This window comes from Populus trichocarpa, chromosome 17 (assembly GCF_000002775.5).
Source record: "Populus trichocarpa isolate Nisqually-1 chromosome 17, P.trichocarpa_v4.1, whole genome shotgun sequence".
In the NCBI taxonomy this organism is placed as follows: Eukaryota; Viridiplantae; Streptophyta; class Magnoliopsida; order Malpighiales; family Salicaceae; genus Populus; species Populus trichocarpa.
The window spans coordinates 13937505-13954571 of record NC_037301.2 but is presented as its reverse complement, the minus strand read 5'-3'; the positions used below and the strand labels follow the sequence as shown (position 1 = coordinate 13954571).

Below are 17067 nucleotides of genomic sequence, written 5' to 3'. Positions count from 1 at the left end.
TAATTTTTTCTCTCCATGTAGTAATAATTAATATGTAGTGATAATAACTTATGGTGACAAGTAATTAGATAATGAATTGTTTTTTCTAGCTAATAACATATATATAGTTATATTTGAGGAAAATTGCTTTTAATTTTACAATCTATACTTGAAATCAAATTTAATAATCAGTCTTTTTCTTAGAGGAAATGATCAATCAATCCTTATTTCTAAAACAAAATCAATCATCAAATCTTAGACATAGAGAAAATAATCTAAAAAAAACTATATGTCATGAATTTTTTATGTTATATATCTTAAAATTCAGTTAAATATATAGATATGGTAAGATTTTCTAAATGTATTTGAGTGCATAACAAATAATAACATGTGAGCATGTAACACTGTTTTAAAACTCCTTCCGACCAAAGATTTAAATATTCTCCACATAATATATGGTACTATATTTTGTTTTCACCAAAAAAAAAAACTCGAAATTATAATAATTTATAATTGAGTTTCTTAAAATATTTCCTTTACCAGGTTCGTAATTGCTTATATCAACACCCAATGTTTTTGATTAAAAAAGAGGATAAAATATTAGCATCAAATCCATATAATAATTTCGATCTCCAAAGCCACCGGCCACATTCATGTTCGAGTCCTTGCTAATTTAAACCCCCCACTCGCACATCTTCAAGTCCATCAAAAACTCCACAAAACACTCTCCTCCTCTCTTCCCATATCTTCGAGCAAGACTATCCAAATACTCCCAGCTCCAACAATGGATCAACTACTAAAATGCGATGCAAATTATGTTCCTCTCACCCCCATAACTTTCTTGAAGAGAGCTAATGCTGTTTATGCCAACCGTACCTCTGTTATCTATGAGGGCACCCGCTTCACATGGAGTCAAACATATGAACGTTGCTGCCGCCTTGCCGATTCCCTCCGGTCCCTTAACGTCGGAAAAAACGATGTCGTACGTTCACCAAGCTTCATTCTTTGAATTCTTTCTCCAGTTTTAGATGTATCAAACGTATCATCATTTTTTAATTTTTTCTCCTGCTTATGTAGGTGTCTGTGTTGGCTCCAAACATTCCTGCAGTGTATGAGATGCATTTTGCTGTGCCTATGGCTGGAGCAGTTCTTAATACTATCAACATAAGGCTAGATGCTAAGAATATAGCCACCATTCTTAGCCATTCAGGGGCTAAGGTTTTCTTTGTGGATTACCAATACAAGGAGTTAGCAAGTAAGGCCCTTAGTTTCCTGGATGGCGCTGTACCATCAATTATTGCTTGTATTGACGACATCGACACACCTACCGGTGTCCAGTTCGGCCAGCTGGAGTATGAACAGCTTGTCCAGAGGGGCAATCCAGGATACACTGGTGAGCTAGTTCAAGATGAATGGGATCCTATAGCCTTGAATTATACATCAGGAACAACATCTGCTCCGAAAGGAGTTGTGTATAGTCACAGAGGTGCTTATCTTAGCTCTCTTAGCCTAATTCTTGGATGGGAAATGGGAAATGCACCTGTTTATCTATGGTCTCTCCCTATGTTCCATTGCAATGGCTGGACATTCACTTGGGGTGTCGCGGCACGAGGCGGAACCAACGTTTGCATACGCAACACCAGTGCTAAAGACATGTACCATAACATTGCCGAACATGCGGTGACTCACATGTGCTGTGCACCAATTGTTTTCAACGTTCTGCTTGAGGCCAGGCCTCATGAGCGCCGCGAAATCACTTCCCCGGTTGAAATACTCACTGGAGGCGCACCCCCACCAGCCTCGTTGCTCCAAGATATCGAACGTCTCGGATTCCACGTGACGCATGCCTATGGTCTTACCGAGGCTACTGGTCCAGCACTTGTGTGTGAATGGCAGAAAAAGTGGAACAAGCTTCCACAGCAGGATCAGGCAAAACTCAAGGCGAGGCAAGGGATTAGCATACTGACTCTTGCTGATGCAGACGTCAAGGACTTGGACACCATGGTTAGCGTGCCGCGTGATGGAAAGACAATGGGGGAGATTGTCCTGAGAGGAAGCAGCATCATGAAAGGTTACTTCAAGGATCCCGAGGCAACTTCCAAGGCCTTCAGGAATGGATGGTTTGCTACTGGAGATGTTGGTGTCATTCATCCTGATGGTTACCTGGAAATCAAGGACAGGTCGAAAGATGTGATAATTTCTGGTGGTGAAAATATCAGCAGTGTAGAATTGGAGTCTGTACTCTACAGACATCCAAGAGTCCTGGAAGCAGCTGTGGTGGCCATGCCACATCCTAAATGGGGAGAAAGTCCTTGTGCATTCATCTCAGTGAAAAAGAACTCCAACGGAGACACGAACGATGTCAAAGAATCTGATATTATCGCTTACTGCAAGAAAAACCTTCCCCATTTTACTGTTCCAAAGAGAGTGGAATTCATGGCTGAGTTACCGAAAACCTCAACAGGAAAAATTCAGAAGTTCCAGTTAAGGGCTTTGGCGCAGAATTTTGTTGTCAATGAGATATTGCCAAGCAAGAAAATTAATGGACACAGCCAACCTTCAGCTTCCGGTCGAGTCAATACAGAAGTAACAGAATATGCTCAGGGCCATGAACAAGTTCTTGCTCTATCTCGTCTTTGAACTTCGAGTTCCATATTTAATTAAAAATTGAAAAATGATGTGAACAGGGTGATTTAATACGTAATTTTATTAAGCTTAATGAACGTAATTTCTTCTATTTATCCTTTTCCAATGACAAATAAAATATAACAACTACGTACGAGGCTTCTCTTGTATTAATATTTTGGTTTCATTTTAATATTGGTCTTTTTTTTTAAGCTCATTTATATTTTGAGAGAGAGGCGATCTATTTAAAACCATAGTTTATTAATTATATACTTCCCGATGTCTCACAATATATAATTTTTGTTTACTTTTAATTATTACCTCTAATTTTACTATATTCATTAATATTATATGAAATAAACAATTTTAATTCGATTCAATCTCAAGATTTGAGTTGAATAAACAGCTAATTAACGCCATGTGAGTCAAGGAAAGACCAAACTAGTGGCACTAAAATATATTAATTATGAATCCCATGTTTAATTAAGAAGTTGTATGAGAGTTCAATGAATAATATTTAATAAATACTATAGTTTAAAAATAAAACAAAGGAAACAAGAAATATTTTATGAAGCTGACACCAACCATCGTTCGTACGTACTTGCATGGTTGTATCATATATGAAGATCAAATCTGCTTAACAACCCTAGCTTTGGCTTTCTCTTGATGCATGCTGACAGTCATTAGAGACATATCAAACTCAGAATTGTTTTTTTTCCCATAAAAAAAGAAGAAAGAAATAGAACCTCTGTTCTTGTTTGAGCTAGGCAGGGCAATGCTTGCTCTTCTGCAGCTCATAAGGATCCAATGGCAATTCTTAGAAGGTTAATTGGTCGAGAGACATTCTGTATTTTTTGTCATTAAAAGTTATCTTGAATTATTCATAAATAAATCGTACTAATAATTATAAATGATTTACTACTTAATTAGTATAGGTCAGTAATGTATTTTATGTATAATTTTATATTTTTAAACATGATTTTAATTAAAAAAAATAAGATTATCGGTCAAATATGTGAGATTCTTTGTACAAATTTACTAGGGTATGATTATGCGAGGCGCTACAAGGTATTGAAAGATATATTTCTTTCAAAATGCTTTCTTCCTCAAACCTTTTAAACTTTTTGGTCAGCTGAAAAAGCAAGCGACCATTCAAAGTAAATCCACAGCAACAGGGAAGCATGGGACACGAACTGAGTCCACAGACATGGACCTGTGTGGGATCAATAAAGCCCTGTGTCATTTTCTTTCTTTTCTTCTTCTTTTTTAATGAAATCGAAGGCCTATTTCATAAAGCCGAAGAAAACAATATCAAGGTTGTTGAGACTTGAGAATGTACTGACGATTCTTTAAATTTTGGAGTAATTGAAGAAGACAGCTTTTTCTATGGTTTTTTTTTCCAGTTCCAAACCCACAGCATGTAACTTCTTAATTATATCATATTGGGCTGCCACACTTTGCATTTTCGAATTCTTTTTGTCCTAGAAAAGTGAAACTAGGGGAGGGGGAGAGGTCTTTTCTGTTCTTGTTGAAGAAAATTAATCATGGAATATAAAATGTGAGATGGCCATCTCATACTTGAGTTCTGATTTCCCAAGAAACATTATCTAAACGTTTTTCATGAACGTAGTACTTGAATTTAGCAAAAAGTTCTCTTTGAAATGAATTTAATTTCATATATATCATCTTCAAAACCAAAATATTATTTGCTAAAAACAAGGGTTGATCAATTGTATATCAATTATACAATAGTTATTAAACTCGGCAGATCAACCCAATAACTCACTAATAAAGAACTTGACTAATTAATATGTCAAATTCATAAGTTAGATTTTATATGATTTGATAGATTTGTTTCTCACCTTGGAAAAAGGAGCAAATTGAACACTCATATTCAAATAATAAATGTGTTCCCATCATATGATGTTGATCAACAGCTTCCAGCCATAAAAAACTCAGGATTCATTAACGAGAATGGATTTTCCATTTGTACGTTGACCGAAAGCAAACAAAATCCTTGTGCCCTACAGGCTTTTCCTTGGAATATATGGGTGGCTTCCATGGTGTCCAAAATAATTCCTTACTTATATATAATTTAATTTGAAGACTACTTCTATATATCCCATCCAGGAATTCTTTTCTTGCTGGAGTCTACTTCTATCCCATCCATGGGAGATTAGAAGGTTAATGCGACTAATAACTCAGTATGCATCATAAAAGTTTTTTTTTTTTTTTTGTGTTGAGTGACTGATAAATAATATTTTTAATTATTTATCCAAAAAAACTCAATGATCTCTTCAAAATCTATGACATTTGAACCAAAAAAAAAAAAGGGAAAAAAATCAACTCAGCTCGAACAGAGCATGTTATTTGAGAACAGAGGCTTTCAAAACGGATGTCTAGATATCCGTTCAAGGTAAACTAAACTAGGTTTTACAATATTAGGTTGACTGAAGTCAAAATATAAAATGATATCTTTTTAAATTTCTATCCTTACAAAGTTGTTCCTCTAACTTTTTAATTAAGAAATTTCTCTTAAAAAAGTATCCTTGTTTCGAAAAATATAAAATAAGATTGGAAGGGTTACTTTGGGGCATACTTAATTATTTGAAATATTATTATTAGACTCGTAACGTGTAAACCGCTGATTTAAGATTTGATCAAATTAATAAAAAAAACTTTAAATTTTTTAAAATAATATTATTTTATTTTTTAAAAAAATATTAAATTAACCCGAGTCAATATATTTTATAACTCAAGTCTTGGATTTAGTTAATCTTTAAATCAGGTTTTTTTATGTTTAGAAATATATAACTCGGTAAATTGTTAATCTATGACTTGATTTATATTGAATCAATAAAAAAAACCTGAAAACAATGTCATATTTTAGAATTTATAAAAAACATAAATTTAAGTTGACTTAAGTCAACCTACCTTATTTATGATTCAAATCCAAGATTCACCATTTTATCGACGAAAGTTTATTGCTTGATATTGTTCTCTGGGACCTCCTTCACGCATGCTATTATTTAGTCACAAAAACTCAACATGTTTCATGGCTACTCATTTTCTAGCTCTGTGTGAACACGTGAAATACGAGGCATGCATGCGTCAATCCTGCCAAGCCAACACACAAAGTCAAAGATAATTAAATCTTTTTTTTTCCAAAGATTCCAGCCCTTCCCCTAGTAACCATGGATGCTTCATCTGTAAAATATGAAAATGGTGCTCACGACATTATCTGTAAATCAATCCAAATGAACGACAGAAATTTGGATGGCATGATTTATTGTTGTGAGCACCATTTTCATATTTTACAGATGGTTGACACAAGGAATACATACTGTTGCTGGGCACACCTGAGGAACACAAATACGGATACAAGGAGAAGACAGAGGAGATATTGAGCGATTCAATCGTTCCCACAACTGGCAAAGCTGTACTGAAAGTCGTTTCATCTTTTCCATATTTCTGTCACAAATACAGTGAGAAAAGGCTTCACTGGAGACCTCTACAGAACCAAATGAAACATGAATATGTGGAAAGGCACGCTTTTTTTGCAGAGATGCAGTTCACAACAAATCTTAAACCTAGTTAAGTCAAGTAACTCCCTAAATACTCAGAACCATTGCTGGAATTGTGTTTTCATTTAATAACTCGATGAAAAACTCCCGTGGATGCAAAATTAAGGCAATTATCCACCCTTCAATTCCCAGGGCTACAAGATGAAAGATCATGTGAAATGTATATGATACAATGAAGCAGGGCTTCTTGCGTGCACAGGAATCACAATTTGCTACAAAGATAAGAAACTCCCAGCAGTGCCATAACCGGCCAAAAGAGATTACTGCTTTGAACAAACTGAAACCAGCTTTATATGTTGCCTGAAACATAGAACTCTACATGGGTGAAAATATACTATGCGCAGCTAGCCTCGTCCCCTGGTAAGCTCACAACATAAGGATACTGGAAGCAGGAAAATTGAGACCTATAGCCATTCAATTCAGGACCTCCAGCAAAGCTACTTTGGAAAATCATATCAAACCTGAAACACTCCTATCTCATGCCCCTCTGAATAAGTACTGCCAGAGAGAGATTACATTTAAGTTTGGATACGTGAAGCTACTAAATCAATCCCTGCCAGCAACAAATTGTAAGAAAACCAATAAAATCTTGATAAATAATGCCAGAAGGTCCTGCATTGACCATCATCAATAAAAGGTGATTAATCTCTACACCTAGAGCTATCCCGTTAGACCCACTTGGCAAGGCTATGCTGGAATTTGCTTCCAGCCTTGTTCATAATCTTCAATAGACATGCTATTCATGTCAAACTTAATGAAGAACAGGCCACAAAACTAGTTTTTTACATGGGGCTACATGTGCATGCCAAGGATGGATATCACAAACCCGGATAAGTGATGTATGTTCACAGATATTCGGAACCATACAGCTCGATCCCATTAAAAAATCTTCCAGATTGTCAGCAGAAGAAATACTGCAATTGCCCCTCCCTCAGATCCCAGGATGTCCAGATAAAAAATTCCCACACAAAGCACCCAGTCTGTTGCTTATAAAGCTAAAGCGGGGTATGCTTTTGTGTTGGACAGGCATTGTGAGAGACTAGAAGCAATAAACTTTCAGCACTACGTACTGTGTGCACAATGGACAACCACATCCATGCATTCACATAGAACAGAATAGCCGATTCAAGGTAACAAGCCACCCAGACAGTCACTTCAGGAACATTCAAATTTTGGGTTACAATTTAGAAACAAAAACAAAAGGCAACAACAGAAGGTAAAATTTATTCCTAGCTTTAAATTACACTCAAAATCTACCAGCAAAATAGCATTAAACCATAATACTCCAATTCCTTAATCCACTTTAAACATATTACCAAATGGAAACTGCACTAGAGACCTAGAGCTTTTCAATCATGCACTCAGCAAAGCTATGCTGATTATTTTTTCGCTTAAGCTCAGTGTCATTAACCCAATTTATTAACAGCTAAGTAGTGTATTCAATCTAAAAATTTCTTTCTTTTTGTCAGTGGTAAGAACTAATAACAAGTGTATTCAACCTATCATATCAATATACTAGTTAATAAATCTATTAATATGATATATAAACTGTTTAAGAAAATAATACTAAAATCATATTTTTTTTCTGGGCTGGGTTTTAAGTAAAGTCTGAGTCCAATATCATGCGTAGTTCAAATCCACTGGAGAATTCTAGGAAAGTAGACGCCTAGACGGAGGAAGCGAAACGGCAACAAAATCCCTCAATTTGTAACTTGAAACGCACAACTGTCTTCTTTATGAGCAGTAGAATATAAAAAGCTAAAAAGGGGAATTAGAAACATCCTTCTCCTTCTAAAGACCTAAAATACCCTTTCAATCTTAACTCGTCAAGATTCCAACTTGATTTGGTAAATCAATCTTACTCTCCATTTTGAGCAAAACCCATGTATTTCTTTCCAATGAAAAACTCAAAAATTTTAATCAATTTTGATCTTTTTTTTATCAGGGTTCTCTTTGCTGTATTTAAATTTTGCTTCAAGAAAGCAGTGGAAATTGAGAAATCAACCACTACTATAAGGTGCCTTTTTGTCTCCATTTATGTTTTTGTATGAAAATTGTAGTTCCTTTTTTTTTTATTAAGTTTTAGTTATTTTTTTTTGTTGATGGTTATTTTGTTGATTGATTTTATGTTTTTTTTTCAATTATTGATTTCATGCGATGTGCCCTTTATTTAAGTTAAGGGATTTTGTTAATTGGATTGTAATATTATTTTGAGTTTGAAATCTGTTGAGTTTTTTTTTTTTTTGTTTGCTGATAAACCCTTTTTGTTTATGGCTTTGGTTGTGCAGGGTGGCACTTTTGATTTGTGGGATGGTAGCAGATTTTGTTTTGGCAAAGAAGAGTTGAAGATGGAGGATTGGGGTAAGAGATTTTATCGGTTTCTAGTCTTGTTTAGCTCTTCTATCCGTTTGAATTTGATTGGTCTAGTGTGGTTTTGAGGTTTGAAAGATACTGTGATAACTTGTAGTTGCTGGATCCAAATTAGTGTGTGGGGGTTGGTTTGGGTTCGTCAGATTGAACTAGATATCAGTGTATGTTTGTGCTTGGTAGAATATTCAACTGTGTATAGCGTTGGGTGATTGTTAGGACTGCTGGTCCAGATTATGGCTGTATTTGCCCCATCTTAGAGTCAGAGCTTAGTTTTTTGTTTTGTAAGCACATGCCATTGCACAATTTGGGTTTTGTGAGGCCTTCAAGTGACTTATATACATACTTCTTGAATATACTTTGTTAATTATAAATTAAGATGACTTGATGTTTGTTAATTATAAACTGAGGGTAATGTTTCAGAAATATTTTCCCATGGTACATGAGAAAGAAAGAAAAAGCTGGTAAACTAATCAAGAATTAACTTGTGTAAATGCAAGAATTCACCTGATGTGTGTTGGCTTCATATTCAAACTTCTTGAATATAGTCCCTGCATATAAGATGACTTGATGTTTGTCAGTTATAGATTGAGGGCAGTTTTTTGGAAATATTTTTCTAAGCTACATGAGAAGAAAGACAAAGCTGTTAGACTAACTAAAGGTGATTTTGTAAATTTAAGAATTCACCTGATGTGCTGGGGCTTTGCTGAAACTGCATTTGTTTCTAGAATCAAGTGGCACATTGAAACATTTCATGAGGATGTGTGACTTTTAGGTTTCACTTTGTGCACCATGGCTTTTCCCAGACCATGTAATTAGAACCAAACGTTGCTTCCTAGCAACCTCATCCATTGCCTGCGGTTTTTTATTGAAGATGTTGAAAAGAAAATAACAGAGATGGTAGTTTTGGTTCTATATACCTGAAGGTTATGAAAAGAATCTAATATTTTGTTCTTTCTCCATGTAAATTTTTTCTATCTTAAATTGCTAGATGAAGTTCTCTCTATGTTCATGTTTTTTATTTTGCTGATTTAGTCGGCACATCTTTTTTTCAGAGGATGTGCAAGTTCGACATCTCCTTTCAAAAGAGCAGCCTAAAAATAAATGGGATGATGAAGATGTGGATGAAGATGATGTGAAAGAATCGTGGGAGGATGAAGATGAACCAGCTCCGGTATGATTGATAATGTAATCTTGACCTCACATTATTTTATACTTTATCTATCACTTTCAAATTTCAACCAAAGTCACCTAAAATGTTGGATGCTATTATAGGTCCAGGAACAACATACACAGCTAGTTATGGAAAATGGTATGATAGGGATAGGCTTCTTTGATATTTAATAATGGAATGTTGATCTAATTTTGTTTTCTCTTGCTGTGAGTGGGGAAAAATTGTTATAAGAACTTATGAATGATGCGTCAAACTACAATCGTATAAAAGTTTTTCTTCCAAGTAAAGGTATGTAGGTAGCTTTCATTAGAAAAGAAATGCTCGGAATTTATGATTCTGAAGGAGCTTTTATGCAATCTGGAAAAACATGTGCATATCTCTTGGAGCTTTCTATTTTGTTCAAGCGGAGTGGGAGCTTGGGAAGGGATGGAAGAGAATATTTTTGTGGGCAGGGGTTCATTAAGAAAAGTGTACAGAAATGTGATGCTGACATATGGGATGCAGATGTATATTATACCTTAGCTTATTTTATGCACTTATAAACTTTTTTATTTGAGTCCCACTGTTACAGAAATATGAAGTGCTGCATTCCATGTTTATATATGGTGGTGCTTGATCTGTAATTGTTGTATTTCTTTATGGAATTGGATCAGGCACCAGTAGTGAAACCTCCTCCTGAAAATGCTCCTAATAAATCCGCAGCAAAGTCTACCGAAAAGAAGGGAAAAACTGTTCAGGTGCTAAAGGAAGAGAAACTAGATCCACTAGCTGAGAAACTTCGCCAGCAAAGGTACTCAATATGCAGCTTTTTTCTCTGCTAATAATTTGAAGTATGAACAATTCATAATAATTTTATACATCGCATCTAGCCTATGTGTCCTTGATTTTCTGTTTCATAATTGCTACATGTGGCAATGACTTCTGAAAAATAATCCAAGTACAATTTGATAATTTTTTTCCACCTGTACCAAATTGGATGCAACTGAAGGGAAAAAAAAGTTGCTAAACTGGAATAGATGGAAGATGAATTGAAGTTGAGGATTTGCTAGGAAACACATTATTCTGTTTTTCTTTTTCATGCTTCTTTACTTCTTTTTGGGAAATTAAAATACCTGTTCTAGAAACAACCTAACAAGATTTTTATGACAAGGTTATTAATATTTCTTGTAGGAAATGAATTCTAATCTAATCATAGCCTTACTTATAAATGTTAATCAAAACATAAATGAAGCATCTGGATGTGGGAATAAAAGTTAAGAACTCCAGTGTCATGCTACTCCATGAATGATCTACCTAGCTCCTTCTAAGGGAAACCGTGTTAGATCTTCTGCTGCAATTTAGAGACTTCAAATTGTAGATGTTTATGATTTTGCAATGGGGAAACAATATAGTAAGCTTTTATGATGATAGAGTATATTTAATTGTTCATGTTTCTCTGAGCATTTTTACAACTTTAATGTGAGAATGTCAGGACTAAGCTATTGCTGCTGTTTCTTTTGTATAAGATTTTCACCTTCCTTGAGTTGCCTCTTTTAATTGTTCTATACTGAGGGTTGGCTGCCTATGTCTTTTTGCTGCTTCACAAATATATGAAAAAAAGAAAATTTTCTCAGTGCTTAACCATTTAGATGATTTTTTATTATTAGTATTATAGTATGATTTCTTAACAAAACCTGTTTCAACTAATAGTGTCCTTGAGGTTTTGTTCTGATCATGTTGGGTTTGGTTAAATGTTGTTTGGCAGCATGATTTTAATTATGTTGATTTGTAGTTCTATGTGCTGAACTTTTCAGGCAATTTAGTTACGAGTCTTGTGAAATTTTGCAGTAGGCATGTTTTGTTTTGACTTGTTTCAATTTATAAGTTTTTTGTTTGCCTTTTCCTTTAATTAATGGTTTCTTAAAGATTTTCAATTATAGGCTGGTGGAAGAAGCTGATTTCAGATCCACTACAGAACTGTTTGCTAAGAAAGGTGATGAGAAATCGCTTGATAGTTTCATACCAAAATCTGAAAGTGACTTCTTGGAATATGCAGAACTTATTTCACATAAGCTTCGCTCATTTGAGGTGTGTTGAATTAGCTTTAGTATGTTGATAATAAAAGGTTGGTGCAGTTTTTGACCAGGCGAAAAAAAATACATTCTCTAATGCAGAAAAGTTACCATTATATCGGTTTACTTAAGGCAATAATGAAACTGTCCATGACTGCCATGAAAGCTGCAGATGCAAAAGAAGTTTCGGCTTCTGTGAGTGCAATTGCAAATGAAAAGATAAAAGCTGAGAAAGAAGCCAACGTTAGCAAAAAGAAGCAAGGTACATGATTCCACATATTTTTCATACTAAGCATCAGTAAGATTCTTAGATATTTTGAAACTTTATGTTTCTTTTGAGTCATGGATTTTGAAAAGCTAGTTAAATGGAATTCATTGGTTCAGAAAAGGGAAAAATTTTCAGTACTCCTGTTGTACATGCACCTTCTGCTAAGATTTCATTACTCTTTTCGAGGAAACCCATATGCAACCACCAGATACTGAATTCTCACCGGTTGTACTGAAGATATTACAATTTAGAATGTTGATGAATATAACACCTTGCTTTTTATTCATTCCTTGCAGCTGGGAAGAAAAAACAGCTTCATGTTGATAAGCCCGAAGATGATTTGGTGGTTAATCCCTATGATGCTCTCGATGATGTTGATTTTATGTAATCTGTTTTGGTAATAGGCATTACATTTTTGGGCTCATTGTGTTTCATCAGAATCACATTTACACCATGATTGATGATTGAGTGTATGTTGTATACAATGTTGTTAGAAGAAAACTTTGCATTTTTGCCTTTGTTTTCAGCTGTTTAGTTAAAACCCTTGAAAGACAAGGACTGAATGTCTTTATACTCGTTTGTATGGAGGTAAAAGTTGAAATAAGTAAAGACACTGCATGGTTCTCACATTCATAATGGAATCCTTTTTACCATCTTTCCTTAACTCTAGGGTTGCATTATTCGACACAGAATGCAGAATCATAAGGCAAGCAAACAAAGCAATAACATCAGTTGCTGCTTCAAATACAAAGGGAAACAAACTGAAAGATATCCATCCTGATGACAGAGATCTTTCTATGGTTCCTTGGACAGACTACTAAAAACAATATTTCATGAGGGGTTGGTTGATGTTCTCTTGGCATCCGAAGGATGGTGGTTTCTGCAATCATGGAAGTCACAACATATGGATCCATGTTTGAAACATGCCTTCTGTCCTCAAAGCACCCCTTTCCTTCTATCTTTGTGTTGCGTCAAACATGAAAGACAGCCTGCGATTAGCTAGCAACACCCTGTCAATCGCACAAGATGTAATGAAATTAATGCAAGACATCTTTCTGTGTGTCGCAGCAAGGAAATTGTTTCATGTCGCAGCAAGGAAATTGTTTCATTTTCCTCTTACCCATTTGAAAGTATTTATATCAGCTGTTTCGTGTCATCCAGTGGGTCTCTGCTCTTTCCGTTCTCCATAAGCTGAAATGTGTTCTTTATGCCTCAGACCAAGCTTTTCAATTGCTTTCTTGATGATTTCATAGCCTATTTCATTTCTCAGTGACTTAGTATTGAAAATGTGAAGAATTTTCAAGTAGAAGACAAAAATAATAATCAAGAGGGTGGAATAAAGAAGCAAACAAGTTAAGTTTCAATAATTGTACCTGTCATTTGTGTGTGCCCCCGCTCCTTTCCAATCTCCTTGACAAAACAAAAGTCTAATTTCTTGAGAGTTCCAACAATAAAAGTACTGAAAACATGCACACTTGCAGCATCCATTAAGGTACAAAGAAATAAAAACTGACCAGTAATCCATTGGCTTTGGATCAAATGAAGGTACAATGAAAACAGTAATCCTCTGTTAACATAAATATAGACCTTTCAGAAAACAATAGAAATTGGAGAACAAGATCAGAATGGTTCTAAACTAGAATAATAAGATCAAAATGGTAGAAGAGATGCATGTATTCTAGGCCTGACATCACTTCTCCGTTGATACCACTAGTGTTGATGCCTGCATACAGGCATGCCTTGTAATGTGCATCCATAATATAGCGGCCAAGGGAAACCAAATACGTGGAATTGCATGTATTCTAGGCAAATGAGGTCGCGGCAAAACAAAATTTAACAGTACCTGAGGTCTAAGTGGCGATACATTATCGGCAAAACAGATCTATCAGGCAGAACATAGCGTCCAATAAGCTCCAAAGTAAGGCTCATGAATGCTGGAAAGAATTTGATGGTGTTGCATTCTCCACTGCTGGGCAACCATCTTTGACCCCATGCAACAGTAAAAGGAATAATCTTTAGTTATGAAAAAGCAAAACAATAATGTGAGGATATGAAAGGCTAGAGTGGTACCTAACAAGATCATTGAGGGGACCAATTGGGGATGGAGGATGAGGATGCAGGATGGGTAAAAAATAAGTATCTGATGTATTTATAACTCATGAGTTTTGTTTTTTTAATAAAAAAAATGTTTGAAGTGTAATTTTACCTGATAATATTTAATGAGGAATAATTATCCCTTATATCTATATTAATATTTGGTGAAAATATGGTGGGTCTTGAAGGACTTTTATATACCTAAAAAGGTGGACATGCTAAGGGAGGATGGTAGTTATCTTGGACTTCGCTAACTGTCAAGTCCAAGTATCTTGGGTCTGATATATTTGCGAGACTCACGTTGTCCTGAACTTGGTTGATTGTCAAGTCCAAGTGCCTTGGGTCTGACATGTTTTTTAGACTCATGTTACCTTGAACTTTGAGGAATGCCAAGTCCAAGTGCATTGGACATGACTGACTGCCAAGTTCAAATGTTTTGGACTTAGTGGAAGGCCATGTATAAGTGCCTTGGGTGTGGCATGTTTGCCAGACCCACGTCACTTTAGACTTGATTGGCACATTCAAGTGCCTTAAACTTGGCCGACTACTAAGTCCAGGTACCTTGGGTCTGGTATGTTGATTAGACTCACATTACCTTGGACTTGGATGACTATTAAGTCCAAATGAATTGGGTCTGACATGTTTGTCAGACCCACGTTACCTTGGACTTGGCTGACTACCAAGTCCAAATAAATTGGGTCTAACATGTTTATCAGACCCACGTTACCTTGGACTTAGCTGATTGTCAAGTCCAAGTGCTTTAAGTGTGGCATGTTTGGAAGCAGTTGTTCTCATAAATTGAAATATAAGAAATACATAGAACTAATATATAGATGCTTATCATAAAACATGTATAGTGAACTTACCCGCATGAGAATCTTATATGGAGAGATTACCTATGTTTATAAAAAAGCTCACATAACGGTTGAGTAAGTGATCCTTAAACTTGAGATTACAAAGTTATTTTATATAAAGAATGTTATGTTTTGATCTTGTTACATGTTATCTTAATTGAGGTAATCAAAAGACAAACATTGGGTATAACATGAACTATATGAAAGTACTTGAATGATTAAGAGATGATTCATCATAGTAGGTGAATTAGGGAAAATATTTCATCTGTTCTCAAATAATATTGATTGAGAAAGAAACATTTAGTCAACTTGGGTTAACTCGACTAACCCTCTACCCAGGATATAAGATCAATATAAACTCAAAAAAATAAAAGTTGAACATATAACAAAGCTCAAGCCCCAATAACCCAATGTCAAATGATGAAATTAAAAAAAAAATTAGTGAAGGATATAAAAAAACCTAACTTAAATTGGGCTAATATTCAAAACCAATGATCCAGATCATGAGAATATGATTATCGTGTAGAAAAGTAAACACACAAAAAAAACTAAAGAAGTAAAATTTCCAATCATAATTTTTTTTCAAAACAAAATAAATAGTAATCAAAATAATAAGGATAAAATATGGTATAAAAACCAAATGAAAAATATAATTAGGGATTAAATTGAAAAATAAAATAGATTAAGAAAAAAATTTTAAAAATAGCAATAAAAAGAATGAGAATCATTATTTGATAAAGAAATTAAATGAAATAAAATGTTGAGGGTTAAAAATTTAAAAGAAAAACCAAGAAAATAGAAATTAAAAGAATGAGGACTAAATTGAATAAAAAAACTATATGAAACAAAATGTTTAGGTATGAATTTTTTTTTTAAAAAAGTCAAAAAGTATTACAAACAAAACAAATAGTAATCAAAAGAATGAGAACTAAAATTAATAGAAATAGAAACTAGAGGACACAATCAATTTTTAAAAGGGCTGACATGAATTTCTAAGTTAAGAGAAAAAAAGAGAGAGGAAAAGAAAAAATAAATTCATCAGAGCCCAATCACACCTCTACCGTTAACACACATCTCGCCAATACGATGAGGACAATGCGCCACTCCAAACATCATCGTAGATGGCTTATTTTGGTCACTGGATGACTTTAAAATGACCAAACAGCCCCTGGGTCATTCTAAAAATAAAAAATAAGAAAAATAACAAAACCCCCCTTTGGAACCATATTTATATATTTTTTTATTTTAAAGACAATTATGTCACTTCACTATTCTTAAAATTAAAATAAAAAGATACTTGAGTGATAAAAAGAGGATTCATCACCCTAGGTGAATAAAAAATATATATATTTTATCTATTCTCAAATAATATTGACTGAGAAATTCTTCATTAAGGTGGAATGAGATTTAAGAAGAGTTCAAATCTTATTTAAACGATCAATGACTTTTATGTAGAGAATAAACATGATTTAACATGACAAAAATACTTCATGCTTTAATGTTAAATCAAATTATTATTGATGAAATGATATTAATTGCACTGAGAAACTAGTCACTAGAAGGTTAAGTCAAATCACTAATGACTTTTCTAATATTTAGAAAATCATGACATGTTGATAGACGATACACCTTGTTTTCAAATATAAATTAATCAATTGTTGAATTGATAATAAATTAAATTATTTAATTTAATTTAATTATAATTTATATTTGGGTCAACATATTAGAAAATTAATAGGTCACACACATTAAAAATCTTTATGTAGGAATTAAACTGGAATGATTTCATTAAGTATGACTTCATTAAAATATATTTTAAAAATTAATGACTAGAATATAATTAATACAGGAATTATATTTCTAGACCTTGAAAAATCAAATAAGTACTTGATTAAGACCTCATTTGTTTGCTGGAAAGTAATTTTCTTTTAGAAAGTGAATTCCGGAAAAGTGAATTATTTTCTGATGTTCGGTAGTGTAATGGAAAATAAGTTGGAAAACACTTTCCAGTGTTTGGTTATGTCATGAAAAATGAGCTGGAAAATAACTTATTAATGTTTTATTTTTCTCA

At 34.1% G+C, this 17067-nt stretch overlaps 2 protein-coding genes and 1 long non-coding RNA gene across 7 annotated transcripts; 2 read left to right on the top strand and 1 right to left on the bottom strand.

Moving 5' to 3' along the window:
* The first annotated feature begins 630 nt into the window (after positions 1 to 630).
* LOC18106561 (trans-cinnamate:CoA ligase, peroxisomal) lies at positions 631 to 2778 on the top strand. Its single transcript, XM_006372429.3, has 2 exons — positions 631 to 961; positions 1057 to 2778. The coding sequence occupies exons 1-2, from the start codon at positions 764 to 766 to the stop codon at positions 2617 to 2619; spliced, it is 1761 nt and encodes a 586-aa protein (XP_006372491.1). The 5' UTR covers positions 631 to 763; the 3' UTR covers positions 2620 to 2778.
* Positions 2779 to 7876: 5098 nt separating this feature from the next.
* On the top strand, positions 7877 to 12677 carry LOC18106562 (uncharacterized). 4 transcript variants are annotated; one of them, XM_006372430.3, is made up of 8 exons: positions 7877 to 8035; positions 8134 to 8205; positions 8477 to 8549; positions 9611 to 9729; positions 10383 to 10519; positions 11649 to 11796; positions 11883 to 12042; positions 12345 to 12677. In XM_006372430.3, the coding sequence occupies exons 3-8, from the start codon at positions 8537 to 8539 to the stop codon at positions 12434 to 12436; spliced, it is 669 nt and encodes a 222-aa protein (XP_006372492.3). In that variant the 5' UTR covers positions 7877 to 8035; positions 8134 to 8205; positions 8477 to 8536; the 3' UTR covers positions 12437 to 12677. The 4 variants fall into 4 exon arrangements, with proteins under 4 accessions (XP_006372492.3, XP_024448758.2, XP_024448757.2 ...); XM_024592989.2 differs by lacking the exons at positions 7877 to 8035; positions 8134 to 8205; positions 8477 to 8549 and adding an exon at positions 9831 to 9867 and having other exon boundaries at positions 9610 to 9743; XM_052448663.1 differs by lacking the exons at positions 7877 to 8035; positions 8134 to 8205; positions 8477 to 8549 and adding an exon at positions 9831 to 9867.
* Positions 12676 to 14164, bottom strand: LOC112324663 (uncharacterized). Of its 2 annotated transcripts, none has more exons than XR_002978648.1 (4): positions 14119 to 14164; positions 13422 to 14029; positions 13169 to 13302; positions 12676 to 13058 (listed from the first exon to the last, which is right to left on the bottom strand). It is a non-coding gene; the product is annotated as an uncharacterized LOC112324663 (long non-coding RNA). The 2 variants fall into 2 exon arrangements; XR_002978649.1 differs by having other exon boundaries at positions 13422 to 13615; positions 13892 to 14158.
* Positions 14165 to 17067: the final 2903 nt, after the last annotated feature.

What these genes read in the sequence shown, in the direction of transcription:
- LOC18106561 (XM_006372429.3), top strand. Translation starts at nt 764, where the DNA reads ATGGATCAACTACTAAAATGCGATGCAAATTATGTTCCTCTCACCCCC. An exon ending in ACGTCGGAAAAAACGATGTC is followed by an intron (nt 962 to 1,056) that starts GTACGTTCACCA and finishes CTGCTTATGTAG; the next exon opens with GTGTCTGTGTTGGCTCCAAA.
- LOC18106562 (XM_006372430.3), top strand. An exon ending in GAGAAACTTCGCCAGCAAAG is followed by an intron (nt 10,520 to 11,648) that starts GTACTCAATATG and finishes TTTCAATTATAG; the next exon opens with GCTGGTGGAAGAAGCTGATT. An exon ending in CGTTAGCAAAAAGAAGCAAG is followed by an intron (nt 12,043 to 12,344) that starts GTACATGATTCC and finishes CATTCCTTGCAG; the next exon opens with CTGGGAAGAAAAAACAGCTT.